Source organism: Catharus ustulatus, chromosome 6 (genome assembly GCF_009819885.2).
Source record: "Catharus ustulatus isolate bCatUst1 chromosome 6, bCatUst1.pri.v2, whole genome shotgun sequence".
In the NCBI taxonomy this organism is placed as follows: Eukaryota; Metazoa; Chordata; class Aves; order Passeriformes; family Turdidae; genus Catharus; species Catharus ustulatus.
The window spans coordinates 44,508,963-44,524,715 of NC_046226.1; the positions used below are offsets into that span (position 1 = coordinate 44,508,963).

The window sequence follows — 15,753 nt, forward strand, 5'->3', positions numbered from 1 at the left end:
GTGTTCACACCAAATCTTTGGCCAAGGCATCATGACAGATGCTGGGCAGGGCAGTGGTGAACATTGGATTGTCCTGCATTTCCTTCCTCAGGAGCTTCCTGCCACTCAGCTGACAGCAGCGAGACACTTGGCAAGGCACCCCCAAAGCAAGTAGCATCACTGGCCAAAAAACCCCAACACTTTCTACTAACAGTGCTGTCCTCAGGATGTCTTAGGCAGCCTTGGAAGCTGCCAGAGGGTGACACTATAGCTGGCTTCACACCAGGAGTGCTGTGGTGGTACTCTTGGTTTATTTGCATCCCCAAAGCAAGAAAGGAGAGAGGAGGAAAAAGAAAAGTGAAAGGTGAGAGGAGGAGAGAGCAGGAGGAGCTAGGACCAGTTTAGAAGTCGTCAGAATCATTTAGGCTGGGCTCAAGTGGCATCAGCACATGCATTCAGGCTTCTGAGAGAGGTGTTTATAGTTGGAACAATGAGATTTAGAAGTTTGGGCAAGTCAGACTGGGAGTTTGGTTCCAAATCCCAGAGTCTGAGCTGCCTAGGGCGTGGAGGTTGGGTATGGCTCCCAGTGGGAAAGCTGTCAGCACCTCCACAGTCATTAACGTCATTGGCATTTTCTGTGGAAAAGACAGAGAGGCTGCTCCTCTTCCTGCAGGACAATCCACCTTGGCTTTCATCTGACACAGTGGCTCTCTTTTTAGGCTGCACCATCTTTGAGAACTGCAAGTCCTGTCGCAATGGCTCCTGGGGAGGGACACTCGATGACTTCTACATCAAGGGAATCTACTGTGCAGAGTGCAGAGCTGGCTGGTATGGAGGGGACTGCATGAGTAAGTGTCCTACATGGGCAGGGAGGGATGTCAGGGGCAGGGAGTGGTGGGACAGAGCCAGGGCCATGCTGTGCCTTTCCAGCTATTCCTGTACAGAGACTCTTGCAAAGGGCACAAACAGGAGAAGGCACACAAAACCAGGCAGTAAGCAGATCTACAGTCAGGAAAAAACTTCTCTCCCAGTGCTTGTCTGAGAGGAATTGTACTGGCCCTCATGTCATGGTGGGTTAGAACCCTACTAAATGTCTGTTTGGGTTTGGTTTATTTTAAAACTTTAACTACCATGACTCCGGAAATCTTCTGTCATCTGCATTTCTTGGACATGCTCCATCATAGCCCTGGAGTATAAGCATAAACATTTATAAGGGCAACAGCTTTATCAAAGAGCTTACCCTCTGTCCTCCTTCAACCCCTGCCAGCCCCAAGGATATCCCAGTGTTTCCTTCCTCTGCCACACATTTTCAACACGCTTCAAGGCGCCTCTAGAAAACACTGTCTTGCAACTTCTGATTATGTCACAACAATGAGTGTTTCAGGCCCTGGTTACAATATCTAAAGGTTTTGTTCCTGACTGTACAAAAGCTCGTGCTTTTTAAGTTTGCTAAATTGTTAATCCCAATTTTGTCTTTCAGTAAGGAATTCCATTAGATAATTGTATAATGTTTAAGACTGGTATTTCCTTCACCAATTTCCCACCAGTGAAGGTGTAGCTCTGTTTCAATTTTTATTGACTCTTCATTCATATTTCACTGGAAGGGATAAAAGCAGAGTCTGCTTTCCCTACTTTTTTCTGTCCCTTGTGCTGTATACCTTAGGCTTGTGTCCTCTTAGTCATTGATTTTAAAACAACAATTTAACTTGCTTTCACAACACTGCCCATGATTGCTCATGGAGGTGAAAACATATAAAATAAAATCACAGCAGAATGTGGGGAATCAACATGTTTCAACAACAGAGCTAACTCAGCCTTGAGGCTTTGGAAGTTATCAACTAAGTCCTGTGCTGTGTACAGTGTGATTTCTGAGAACACTTTAAAGTCCCATTTTCTCTAGGTCCATGCTAGAGCTTCTCTGGAATTTTCTTTAAAAGCAGAGCCAAGAAAGAGTCATTAACTCATCCAATTTTTCCTCCATCTGCCTGAATATATTGGTTGCTTGCAGTATATTTCTGTTAGTTCTTCAGTTTATTCTTTAACTTGTACTGAAACAAATATACCTTCCCACAGAGGTCTGTTTGGACATTTTTCCAGTACTGAAATTTTTGACAGCTTTATCTTACGGTGTTTTTCTTACCAGTTACTCTTCCAAGGGAAGCAGTGGGACACTGAGGCTATGGTCTCTTTCACATGGTTCTGTGGTATTTGAGAGATAGGGTAATAAGGTTAGATAGTGCCGTTGTCTCTTCCGCTCTTAAAGTGAGGACACAGATGATAGTTGTGACCCCAGCACATCCTCAGCTCCCCTTTTGTGGCTCTCATGGAGCTCTCTTTGTGACTTTTGTGGCTCCCAACTCAATTTTGGCCTTGATGGCAGGCTCAGGCATGCAGAGAACTGGGGGTGGCCAGCAAGTGTCCTTGTCCTGCCAGCGGGCACTGGCTGCTGGAGCCGTGGATGTGCTAACACATCACAGCTGGGAGAGCACGGGAAGAGCCCTCTCTCTTTGGTACCTGCGTAGGGCATCACAGCTGAAACTTTGCAGCCAGCTCTGGGTGCCTCGCCAGCGGCAGAGGGCCAAGAAATCGCAGAATTACAAAGAAGCGCCACCACGGTAATGGCGGGATGTAACCTGCCTATTTTGTCCTACATTGCCGATGCCAGAGCTGCTGGAGCACAGCCCGGCAATCCGGAGCGCCGGGCTCTGTCTCCCTCTCGCGGGGCCGGCGGGCGCTGCCGCCGTGCTGCGGCTCCCGGGACGGCCGGGAGGGAGAGCAGCGCTGCGGCCGCGTCCCTGCGCTGCCGGCCGGGCTGGGGCATCCTCGGCGGGCACCGCATTCCCGGTGGGCACAGCATCCCAGGCGGGCACAGCATCCCCGGCGGGCACAGCATCCACCGCATCCCCGGCGGGCACAGCATCCCCAGCGGGCACAGCATCCCCCGCATCCCCGGCGGCAGCGGTGCCGCACGGGCGGCAGGTGGCGGGCGCGGGCCCGACATCCCGCGGGATGGGCGCGGGCAGGGAGCGCGGGGCTCGGAGCAGCTGTGTGCAGCATCGGTGCCCGCTCACTGCTACACACGGCGGGGCAGCTGCGTGCCAGGGGCTGGGGACCTCCGGGAGAGCTGTGAGCCCTGGCCCCGGGCGGCGCTCATTCACCAGTGCAGCATGAGCCCCCGGAGAGATTTGTGAGAACTGCCAGCAAAAGTAGTCATGATGGAGGCCCATGGCAAGCAAGAAGTACCATAGCATGGCCCGGGCCATACTACAAACTAGGTCCTGTTTGTAGTATCCACTGGCACAGCTGGAAGCATAGGTGTGGCTGAAAACCCATCAAAGGATACCAGATCATTTGGTTAAAAGACAAATCATATAGGGTAGGCCAAAGTAGTGTTATTAGGAAATAAACACACTAACCAGATTTAGTTGGGTGCTAGGATATTTCCTAGCGGGACTTCTCTTGGATTGAATTGTCATGACCTGAAAGGCACATCAGATTCTAAAACCAGAAGAAAACCAACCCTGCAGAGCCCTTTCCTCTGTACCCTGCACTCCAACAGCTTTTGCCAACCCCAAGTTGGAATGTCACTTCAAGGCACGTGCTCCATCAAAGCAGGGGAGAAAGTGGTGTTTTCTAACAGCTTTTTCTCAGCTCTGCTGTCCAAATGTGGACCCTGTGCCAGACAACAGCACTTGTAGTTTATGAAACTTTCTGAACATTACTGTTTCATGTAATACTGGTGACCAATAACCAACAGGAAGCAACAATTTGTGACAAGTGACAGCTCCCTTCCATATCAGCCTGTTTCTGAATAGCAGTACTCTTTCTACTGTCTTTCTCCTCTGTTCAGTCATCTTGATCTCACATCTAAGATGCAGCACCCAAACAAAAGATAATGAGTTCTTACCAGAGGTCATCTCAGGACCTCTCCCTCCATCGACCCACAGGTCTCTGTGGGCTACAACTCGGAGGTCTCCTGAATTTTTTATTCTGTTAGTAACAAGCCTTGGAGGAAATCTTGCTGTGGCCCTGAAAGCTGCCTTTTTTTCAGGAACAGGAACGGAACAAGGATGTTGATACTCTGCCAAAGTGGTTTATTTTTTTGTAAATGAGGCAGAATTTGCCAGCATTTGTGTTTATGATGTAAATTATTTTTGAGAGCTTTCCAGATCTCCTGCAGATTTAGAAAAGGAAGAGAAAAGACTCCTTTTGATCAACATATGATTGAACTGTTGGTCTGGGGAGTCAAACTTCTACTAGAAGCGCTGGAGATTTAAGAGCACAGTTTTGATGTGATGGCAAAGGTGCTTCGTGCAGAGAAGGGTGGGAGCAAACCTGAGAATGTTCTTTTGGAGAGGATCACTGAATGGCTCCTCTTTAGTCTCTGGACCACCTGCTTTGCTGGCCAAACCTACTTCCTCGGCGCCAGTGTTCAGAGAGTTCAGGCTGTACCACGGCAAACAGAGAAGTGTGTTTAGTATGCCGTGCATACAAGTATCTCTTTGCACCAGTTCTTTGGCTTTCCTTTGTTAAAGGCATCGAAAACTCAAAAGCCCTTGAGGACGAAAGGGAAACTTTCTTTGAGGTGGTCCAAGCCCCCTGTCAAACCCTCTGAAGATTTCTAGCAGCTTTGTCTCAGGTTGTTTTTGTGGCAGGAGCCAATGGCAGCACAAGGACCTGTTTCTTGCTGTGGGAAGGAGCATTATCATTTTCACCACAGCAGATCCTGCTGTACTCGTTGAATCCTAATGTGGTTGCTGGGCACACTCATTAATCCTCGCCTTTTACAGGGGGAACTGAGCAAGCCACAGAAGAGGATGAAACACTTTTGAGGAACTCTTCTGAGCAGGATTTCTGTTTCCTTGGGTCCTGCTTAATTAAGGGTAACCGAGGGTAAATGAACAAAGGGTATTTCATTTGAGCAACACTTTCTTAAGAAGAAAGAGGAGGATTTGACCTGCAGTCTTCATGTTTCCCCATAGACCAGATGCAGCAGGATTGATTTCCAGACACTATGATCAATGGGAACCACAGATGCTCGGTACTTCACCAAATCAGGTCACTGTCACCCTTTCTCCCTAGGGAAGGAAGGGCCCGGAGGCAAGTGTTAAAACCCTCTGTTTCAGTAGGAAACATTCATCCTGGGTTACTGGCTAAAAGCGAGGGGTTTCTCTAGGGAAACAGACGGAAGCAGCAGAGCTTTCTATTGGACTGAAGAGGTAAAAAGAAGTGAGAGAATTGCTGTGGAGGTCTTTTGGGTCATTTGACTTTTTACTTATCCTCATCTGCGGTGTGTAGACTCTCCTGATTAGGTGATGCTGTTAGACTGAATTGTAATTTTTGGCTTACAGATACAACCTCATACTCCAGCAAAGCAATAGAATGCTTACCAGGGGATGTAGCCACGTGCAAGACTCCACTCAGAAAGATGTAGTCAGGAAAGTAGGAACTGAAAAATTAGCTCTGTCTGGTACATAGAGATTTAACTGTGCATTTTGCTAGGACATGCTTGTGCAGATCACAGTAAGCTCTGCAAAAATCACTAAACAGCTTTTCATCTTCCACGGAGGAAAATATCATTAGCTGTATTTTATAGCTGGGGAAAAGGGAGAGGTTACCAAAGGTGAGAGAACTCTCTGGGCTAAAAATGTTCAGCATTCAAGATGAGGAATTAGGACAACTATCCCTGGACAGATGCCTAGGGACAGCTGCAGGATAGTCATGAAAAGATATTGCTCCCCTACTGTGACCTTGTCTGCTGTTTGTTCAGCTCATTGTCCTCTGATAGTTTTCTTAGATTGTGCACAAATGACTGGAGCACTTAATCTTATCCTGTTGGTTCTGAAGTACATTCCATAGTGTGGTGAAAAACTGAGAGCAGCACAGGCAGAGTGGAACAAGACTAGAGGAAGAAGAATGAAACTGAAAGAAGGGATAAGGGCTGTATATTCTATATGTGTCACACTGAGTCATCAGTGTCACACTGATGATAGACGAGCTGTGAGGTTTCTATATCTTCACTGGCACAGTGGCATTAACATGCAAGGATGATGTAGTGAATCCTGAGGACAAATGTGTCCTCCAGGAACACATCAGCTCTATTTCCTCCCAGAGTCTCCTCATGGACTAGCAACCATGATGTTTGTTGGGTGCAACAGATTTTTTCTCTCATTCATTTGCTCGCTTGAGCTAATTCAAGTGTTCATTGTAGTTTTGTCACTTTCCCACCAGCTTCCTCAGCCTTAATAGTAGCAAATGCCAGCATGGGCTCCATCAAAACTGTTCTGAGCTAGAGCATCAGACAGGTGCGTGGGTGGGTTAATTAACAGAGGCAAAAGCTGCAAGAAATGGTTCCATGGGGCTGCATTGCAAACCAGGGAGAAGCAATCAACTACAACTTTTTTCCTATTCTTAGCCTAGACAATACTCCTGTATAGTCATAACTCTTTACAACCATTGTGTGGCTGTCCCAGTAGTTTATACACTGCCTTGTAAGAGACAGTGTCTCTTCCAAAGCCATCCCATCATCTCCTTCTGGTGTTATTTCTACACATATTTTCTTCAAATGTCTCTTGAAGGTCCTTCACACATTTTTTTTTCTTCTTTTTCTCCCCAGGGTGTGGGCAGGTTCTTCGGGCTTCTAGAGGTCAGATTTTGCTGGAGGGTTACCCACTGAATGCACGATGTGAATGGACTATCCATGTTCAAGCTGGATTTAACATTGAGTTAAGGTGGGTCCTACTGACTTTTAGACAGCACTGATTTCAGGTGGACACTGGAGCATGTGGGTAACCAAGAGTCAATGAGGGTCAGCAGCTGGGGCAGTGAAGGTACAGCAATCACTTTGCATTTGGTACCACAGCTCCTTTCCCTGGTCTGGCTTGTGATGGACAGAAGGACACTGGACAAATCAGTGCTGTGCTTTCAATTCCCATTTAGGACAGATGGATGCTGAGGAGAGTTTCTCAGGCATTGGACACAATGGGTCTCCATAAAGGTGTTTTCAAGACCAATATTTTCTGAAGACAATATCAAGCTGAGCTAAGACATTCTTTGAAGACAAGATGTAGGAACTTGTTCTAATATGATGTCTCATGCAAGGAGAGAGTTGCCCATGAGTCCTGCCTTGCATTTAGCCTTCCTTTTCCCTCTCTCTTTTTTTTTCTTCACTCTTTTCACCAACCTTTTTATTTTATCAGTTATTCAGCCTCAGTTATTCCTCTCACCATTCCTTTGTCTGAAGAATGTGACTGATTCTCCTGCAAGTCACAGAACCACAGAATTAACTAGGTTGAAAAAGACCTTTGAGAACATCAAGTCCAACCTATGACCCAACACCACCTTATCAGCTAAACCATGGCACTCAGTGCCACATCCAGTCTTTTTTAAAACACCTTAAGGGATGGTGACTCCACCACCTCCCTGAGCAGCCCATTCCAATACCCCATCATTCTTTCTGTGATTAATTTTTTCCTAATGTCTAGCCTAAACTTCCACTGACACAGCCTAAGACTGCATCCTATTGTCCGGTCATCACTCTTCTGAGCTGTGTATGCTTAGACCTGTTCACCAACCCCTAATGACTCAAGCTCACAGTTCCTGCCTATTGCAGGAGAGCATCTTGTTGGGGTAATTAATAATGTTTTCAAATGTGTGCAGCAGGGTGCTCACACGTGCCACAGGAAGTATGGCAGGAGATGGTATTCAAAACACACTAGCTAATATAACAAAAATAATAGCTTAACTCTTCATGTTGATATTTCACCAACTTTGGAGCCCGGGCAAAAGAACTATGCTAGATGCACAAACACTTAAAGTATGTTTAAACAGTTTAAATATGTTCCTATATGTTTGAGGAGAAACTTAACGGGAGGAAGAAAAACAAATCACTTGAAAAGAGGAGTTTGTGGTTTTCCCACACTAACGCACTTTTTTCAGACCTGGAAATGCAAGCCTATTGTGTAATTATGAGCCATTATTGCCTTAGCAGCACAGGGGCAATTTCAAAATAGCAAGTGAGGAACATTTTTGCATCAGTGTCAGTGAGCATGGGTTGTACCTGCCTTCTTTTTAAGAGATATTGTTGGTGAAGTTATGACTTGCACAGCGCAAGCTTAGGTAGGTGATGTATTTCTACATTTCTGAAAAGGGCTTTATCAATTGTGAGTCTTAAAAAGTGCTTCAAGAGCTACAGGTTCCACCTGTCTTCGCTGTTGTGGGGATGGATGTGAGAGTGGAAATGGATCCTGTGCATATACATTACTATAGAATGCACCTATCTCTGGGTGAAGTGTTAACAGCCAGATGGCACCAGGGACAAGGTGCAAAAAAGGGACCAAAGGTTATTTTAACAAATATTTTATCAAAGAGCAGAACTTACTGTGGCTGCAGTAAGGAGACTAACCTGTTTTCAAAGCAGTAGAATGGGGACTGCTGTAGTTAACAGATGTAGTAACTCTTTGGAGAAATCAGACTTTCATTCTAGACCCCAAGGGCCACCCACACACAGACTAGAAAGATGTGTCACATGAGATCCATACAGTTCACAGCATGGTTCACAGTTCACTGTTCAACTTTGCTATTACAGAAGATGGAAAACCTTAACACAAGACTGCCTTTCTCTTTCTCCCTGTATCAATCTTCCTGCAATCAAATGAACATCCTACTAGGTGTCAACTTCATGTGAAGATCTCCAAGAGGAAGCCTGAACTACCAAACTTCTGTTGTCAGCATCTAGTTTATTTGAGCTGAGTAATGTTGAAGAATCCTAAAGCCCTTTGCCTAGCCTGATGATGAACCTAATGTCCAAATGTCTAGAGATCTCAGCAGATGACCTAGCACTGCCAGGGAAAGATCAGGAGCTCTCCTGAATGTCCACAGTTAACCCTGCCACCCTGCAAGTCCTGCAGGAGGCATAGAGGAGTCCTTCATGGGAAAGATGGAACAGGAGGTCCTACAGAAGGTAATCCTGCAGTGTGTTCTGAGACATTGGATATCTTCAAGGTGCACCACCTCAGAGCTGTCCACTGAGGTACTTCAGCAATTAGATATTGTGGAAAACATGTACATTTAACCTAAACCTTCTCCTTTAGGCTCTTTCTATGCAGAAGGGTAGGCTCACATAAGCTCACCAACAGAGCCTGCCTCCTGGGTCTGCCATCCATGTTTCCTTCACTGTGTTTTCATGTAAACGTGCTGATCCCCTCTGTGGGTGGTAACTGCTTAGAGCTGTAATGCACAGCCAACACTGAGCTGAATCAGCACAACTGCCAACAAAAGAACTCCTTTTTTCATTCTCTCTGTGCACAAATCCTGTTTGCTGCCACTCTGGTTTGAGAGGGCAGGGATGGGGACAGTGTAATACAGAAGGTGAACAAAGTGGTTGCTTTTGCTTACATAGGGCAGGAAGAATTCAACTCCCAGGGGCACAGATAAATCTTCCCTTGCTTTAAGCTGCACCGTGCAGTCCTTCAGGGGTTGGCTCAGAAGAGCTGTTTTGATAAATAGTGTCCATGTTGTGGTGGTAGTTTGTTTTCTCTGCTTTGTTTTGCCAGCCTTGGGTTTTTTTTGGTGTTGTGATATATAGGCTCCCTCAGCCTGAGCTGTGTCAAGGATGTCATATCACAGTAGAAGTAGCTCACAACTTTCAATTGTTTTATTTAGTGCCTCAGCAGAGAAGCAGTTTTAAATACATCCTTTGGCTAGAAGCTTTCCTCAGAGGGGTTGGCCAATATATGCTCACTGCAGGCATAGATGAAATCAAGACAATAGTTTTCATTCCATTGTGTATCTGATGACCTGTAGCACAAAATTAGCAAGCTTAGTTTTATGATATCCAAGAGAATTACAATATAATTACACTTTTACTGGTGAGGACACTGAGGTCCCTTAAATTGTGTGTACCTGTGGTTTAAACAGCAATAGACCTCACGGTCTGTAAAGGGTCCTGTCAGCTGGGCCATAGCCAAGAGGTTTTTAAAAGCTTTGGCAGGTTTCCTGACCTGCCAGTTCTGAGTCTTAATCACAGGATCCCATGTCGTCAGTACAGTGTATCTGCTTCTTTGCCAAGTTAAATAAAATGCAAGTCAGAACCTCTACGCCTTTCACATTTTCCACTCAGTTCTCATCATTTTTTTTAAAACAGAGAAAGCAAACAATTAAAACTAGTATTCTGTCTATGCGTCTTTCATTCTCTGTGGCTCTGTCTTGATATGCTTTGTTCAGGGACACACATTAAGACACAGTTTACCTTTACATCTATAAATAATAAGACACAGTTTACCTCTACATCTATAAATAATACTGCTCCCAGTACATGGTAGGGGCATTCCAGAAACTTTCTTTCTGTACTTGCACACATACTTAATTTTAATCAGAAATGTACCAGTTCAGAAAACCAGAAAGTATTTTTAGGATTGGGTCAGGATAAACTGCAGCCTGATAAGTGTGACAAAGATGAATGGGTTAATTTGTATTGCTCTGTAACTTCCATAAGGGTAGATCCCTGGAGTGTGTTTCACCAGTGAAAGAATGTTTTGAAAATGTAGTGTATAACCTGATACCTGTGAGGATGTCTCTGACAGACCTGACAGAACTAGAATTCAACTCATGCATTTTATGCAAAGTTGAATTATCTCTCTCTAATGCATATTTAAAACAGATGTCTTTTTTTTTCTTCTACATTCCATCAGATGATTTAATAAAATGAGGGGCTATGCTCCATTGATATAGCTTCCTACAACTGCTCAGTCATTTTTCTGCAGTTAGCATACTCCTGATGTTCAAAAATCAGCCATAAGACCTGGACAAAGGTGACTGAGTGAAGAGGCCTCTTAAGTCAGCTCATGAGTTGTCAAAGGAAGGTGGAGGAACATGAAGGCCTCCTTAACAGGGGGGCCTGAGCCTCAAGATGAAAAGACTATGAAACAATTCTCCAGAATTCTCTTCCCTTCAGACTGTGAGGTCCAGGAGCAGATCCAAAATTCATCTCACCTCTTTGGTGTGAAAATGCAGTCTTTGCAAACCACTAGGCTCACACTGGAATAGGCAGTGTGGGAGATACAGCCAAATCCTAAATACACATCTGCAGTGTTAGGAGTCTTCAGGAAGATGGAGCACAAAATGATTTCATTTATAAAATATCCTGCTGAAGAGTTAGGGCTCTCCCAGGCCCATTTCTTCTCCTTTTCCTGCTGTAGCAAGGCTGAGCCCAGCCCCCTGACCACTGCACATTCTCCAGAGGCACTTGGTGTTGCTCCCTCTGTTTCTCGTTCGTATTCTGGTGGGGTGCTTTGGCTCTGTGCCCACCTGAATTCCAATAGCAGCATATAGCATGGCTGTTAATGAACAAAAGCCTTGCACAGTGGCTGGATCGAAGCTAGGAAAGGACAAACATTGTGGGAAAAGGCTTTAAGTATTTCCTTCTGCACTAATTCCTGTGCCTTATTTCTGGTCTCAAAAGACAGGCAAGTGCCACGCATTGGGGATTTACTGCCATTTTGCTTTCTAATGCAAAACGTACTCTAGTATTTTGATTCAGTTTCTCTGGCTGTTTCTGCTTCTGTTACATCCCAGAGCTTTCCTTGTATCCCTAATTGCTGACTTCTGAACATCAAAATGTAAATAGCTTTTGAACCTTGTTATTTGGTACTGCAACTTTCAGTACTTAGAACTTTATTTAGGGAAAATAAAACAACTTTTAGCAAACAATGACAATAGAAATATGCCCCTGCAGTGCCTGACCCTGGATGATAGTTCTGACATTGTATTTTAGTTAGGCACCTGATGCATGTGAATAGACTGTATGACTTCAATTTAGATTTCACTGTTCTGACACTTGGATGTTCTCATGGAACAACTGTATAGAGTTGAGCCAGCTTCTAGGCATCATGATGCAAAAATTGAAATGAGTGAGGGGTCTTTGTGTGGTTAGGGACTTATTGATTCACTGAGGGGGGTAGGCCCTAAATACCTAAATGCCCAAGCAAATAGTCTTCAGGGTGCACAGGTAAGCAGTCTGACTGTTTGTCCTTGTTCCCCAAGATTTTCCATGCTGAGCCTGGAGTTTGACTACATGTGCCAGTATGACTATGTGGAGATCCGCGATGGGGACAATTTGGACAGTCAAATAATAAAGAGATTCTGTGGAAATGAGAGGCCACCTCCTATCCGAAGCACTGGGTCTTCACTCCATGTCCTCTTCCAGTCTGATGGATCCAAGAACTTTGATGGATTTCATGCTGTCTTTGAAGAAATTACAGGTAACGTAATCTAAAAGTGGAACATGCCACTCATTCTCATTAATTCAATTTCACTAATCTCTTTCCCTGTTTTGCTTCATTAAAAACTTTCATGCTGTGTTGCCAAAAGCAACTTACAGAAAGTCAGCGTGGGGAAGATTCAAAAGCTGTCAGATGGCATGTGAATGTGAGGCTTTTCTAAAAAAGTCTGAATTCCTTCTACTTGTGTGAAGAACAAGCACATCAGCCAGCAGAGAAAAGCTGCTGTTTTGTGTGACTTATCCGTTTGAATCTAAGAATTAAGAGCACAGAGGAAGTAGAGAAAGGGGCATGTGTATCTACAATGGCAGAATTGCTCAATGCTGTATGCAGGAGCAGAGTCACTGTCTCAAGCAGCAAAAATCTGGTGCTTATAGATAGTTCAGTGAAAATGCCCAACAGAACCCTTGGGTTGGCTCATGTACTATTAGGAATTAAAAAAAACCCCTAACCAACCAAGACCAAAACAAATAAAAAATCCTCAAGTGTGTACAAAGAAGGAATTATTTTCTTTAAGAAAAAAAAAAGAAGAGGCGTTTCCCATTCTGTGATGGTCTCAGTGTTATGAATGACAGAAGCAGGACTCCAGAATTACTGGTTTTGTTACTACTCACTGCTTCAGTCCCCTACATTGCTTTCCATAGTTTCAAAATAGCACTGACAGTGTAGCTGGCTCATCATTTTGCCATTGTATTTGTGGCAGACTCCACGCTCATCCTGGATCTTCCTTGTTTAGCTATGTAAGGAATTTTGGTCAAATCTATCTACAGTACTCCTGGCATAGGTTAATCAGACTATGCTGCTTTGCCATAGATAAACCCTGCAGGATCCATGACTCACCATAGCTTGCCTTCTGTACGTACACCCTGGTGACCTATATTTCATGAGGTCATCCAGGGTGTATCTGGCTCAGGAAATTTAGTTAGTTTATATAACCCTGATGTAAACACACAAACCTAGCTCTTAACTATGATCAGAAGTGTAACTAGCAATCTGAAATGTTCACGCTTCTGGATGTAGCAGCTATGCCATTTCTCAGCCTGTCCCGCTCTTCAAATGTCACCTTTTGTACCTGTTAGCAGGAGCAGTTAGCTGTTGATAGTTTGCCTGGGCTTACAGCAGCAGAGGTGATATAGAACAAATGAGTGTGGCATGGGCTTGTTGCATAAGGGCTGCCTACACCCAGGGAACTAACATTTTCCATATGGTGCAAGCTGAATTGGTTCTGTTTTCTCTGCCCAGCAGGGAACACTCGGTATTTGAATATTGTTGAGCACTTTATTTCCGCCCCATTTTGAGTGGTAATTATTCTGAGGCTGTGAGGCTGCAAGTGTAGTAATCCACACAGAGCACATTGTAAAGGGCTTCTCAGAGTTGTGAGGAGCTCTATTTGTGCACTTTATTATGAGGCTGTTCTGGTCTAATGTGTAGTGCAGTGAAAGGCTTTTCAAACACTCCCAGTGTCCTTTTATGTGAAGCACTAACCTGGCCAGCAGGACCATTTAAGGGAAGAATACAGTGTGCATGGGGCAGCATAGAATTGAGAGCGGGGGCAGCACAGGATCGAAAGCTCTGGCAGCACATTGCAAACTGAAGCGTTTGCCCTGAAATTTCCCTCTGTGCACAGCACTGTGGAAGAGCCAAGGTCCCCAGAACAGATTTCACGGGGCTTGCTAAAGCAATTCCCTGTGCTGCAGGTGAGAGCAGCAGCAACAGAGGTGATTAGAGGATGTGGAGTAGGACATGAAGGTGATCTGGTGTCCCCAGCACCTCAGTGCTGCAGTGGAAAGGACTGAAGAAATATGTCACAAGTTAATTCCTTCTTTTTCTGCCTCCTCTCCCTGTGAGCTCTGTACTGGCTTAGAAGCCATAGTTTGCTGAAGCAGGGGCACTGACTGCACAGAGATCACTGGCTCAAATTCCAGAAAGGTCTTGATTGATCCCAAATAAGCTGCAAAGCCTGTATCTCTTTTAGGAAAGGTCTCTGTGGGTATAGTTATTAAAGGATGAACCACACAACCTGCTGTGCTGCCTAGTCTGGAGGCAGGTGCTAGGTCCCATCCTATGCCAAGTGTGAAATGGGAACCAGTCATTGGCATGAGTGACTAGAAGTCACTGAACAGAATTCAGATGAGAATCATAGGAGGCCAGATGGGGAGCTATCAGAGTCTCTCAAGGATTAGACATATGCTGGATCCAGTAAAATGAAAGCCAGTTACTGACTTTCAATAACGCTTTCCTTTCTGTACAGCCAAGCTAGCCGACATAACATAGTGGCTTTAAACTTCTGTCATATTGTCCCTTGTTGTTTCACTTAAGCCAGGAAATCAAGGCTCCTTAAAACAGGAAAAATATTTTGTGGTTTTTAGTATCAGGCATTTTCAAGGACAGTGTCTGGCACTTACCGTTGTTCACTTGACGTGCTTACTTTTCCAGAATCAGGAGACAAAGCTGGGACAAACACAAAGATAAAAAGCTTCAACCAGTGACTACAAAATATCACTCTGTAAGGAGTCTTCTGCTTCTCCTTCCCTTTTTCAGTGGTATTTTGCCTTAGTTTTATACAGTACAATTGCCACATATATATTTTCTTTTGACGAATTAATTACTGTCCTTAGTCAGGCCTTAATCTTCAATGAGACATGGAACATATTCATTCCCCAGCCATGTATAAATTGCTCTTACATTACCACATGAAACCTCCAGAGAAATCCATATGTGGCATCTATATATTTCTTAGCTCATGCCATCTGGATAATAAGAAACTTCTCTGAGAGAAGCTGCTCTGAGGTCGGTCCATATGGTGGCAGTGACAGATCCTGGCACACAGGGGCTTTTCCTGAGGTGGGAAACACCTGAGTAGCTTGTGGGAGGTGCTGAGGAGATCTTCACATTGCCAAAAGAAGCACCCCTCTGTACCCCCATGCCTTTCAGAGCAGCCCAGTCATCACTGGCAGCCTCTCTTCCCACACTGCTTGAGCAGAGGGACTGCAAGGCAAGGGTTGGGCAGCAAAGTCCTTCCTACCCTAAGAGAAGATCAGTGTTGTGACCTCCTGAGGAGCCTCAGCGTGCATGAGCCATGGGACCTGATGGCATACATCCCAGAGTCCTGAGGAAATTGGCTGATGTCAAATGATACATATCCATTTTTAAAAAGGAATAGAAAGGAGGAGCTCAGAAACTATTGACCTGCCAGCCTCACCTCTGTGCCTGGGAAGTTCATGGAACAGATCCTCCTAACGGCTGTGCTAAGGCACATGGAGGATAGGGAAGTGATTCAGGACAGCCAGAACAACTTCACCAAGGGCAAGTCTTGCCTGGCCAATCTAGTGCAGGGACTACACCAGTGCACAAGGGAAGGGTTACAGGTGTCATGGTTGTGGACTTTCATAAGGCCTTTGGACATGGCCCCAACATCCTTTTGGCTAAATTGGAGAGATTTGACGGGTGAACTGCTTGGTGGATGAGCAATGGATTGGATGGTCAGATCCGGAGG

General features: G+C 45.0%; 1 protein-coding gene across 3 annotated transcripts in view; it reads left to right on the forward strand.

Annotated features, from left to right (window-relative positions):
- Nucleotides 1-15,753, forward strand: part of PAMR1 (peptidase domain containing associated with muscle regeneration 1) — a 55,072-nt gene that overhangs the window by 8,731 nt on the left and 30,588 nt on the right. For all 3 annotated transcript variants that reach the window (XM_033063991.1, XM_033063989.1, XM_033063990.1), the window contains exons 3-5: nt 699-827; nt 6,596-6,710; nt 12,022-12,239. In XM_033063991.1, coding sequence (XP_032919882.1) covers nt 699-827; nt 6,596-6,710; nt 12,022-12,239 — 462 coding nt within the window. The remainder of the gene's footprint in view (nt 1-698; nt 828-6,595; nt 6,711-12,021; nt 12,240-15,753) is intronic.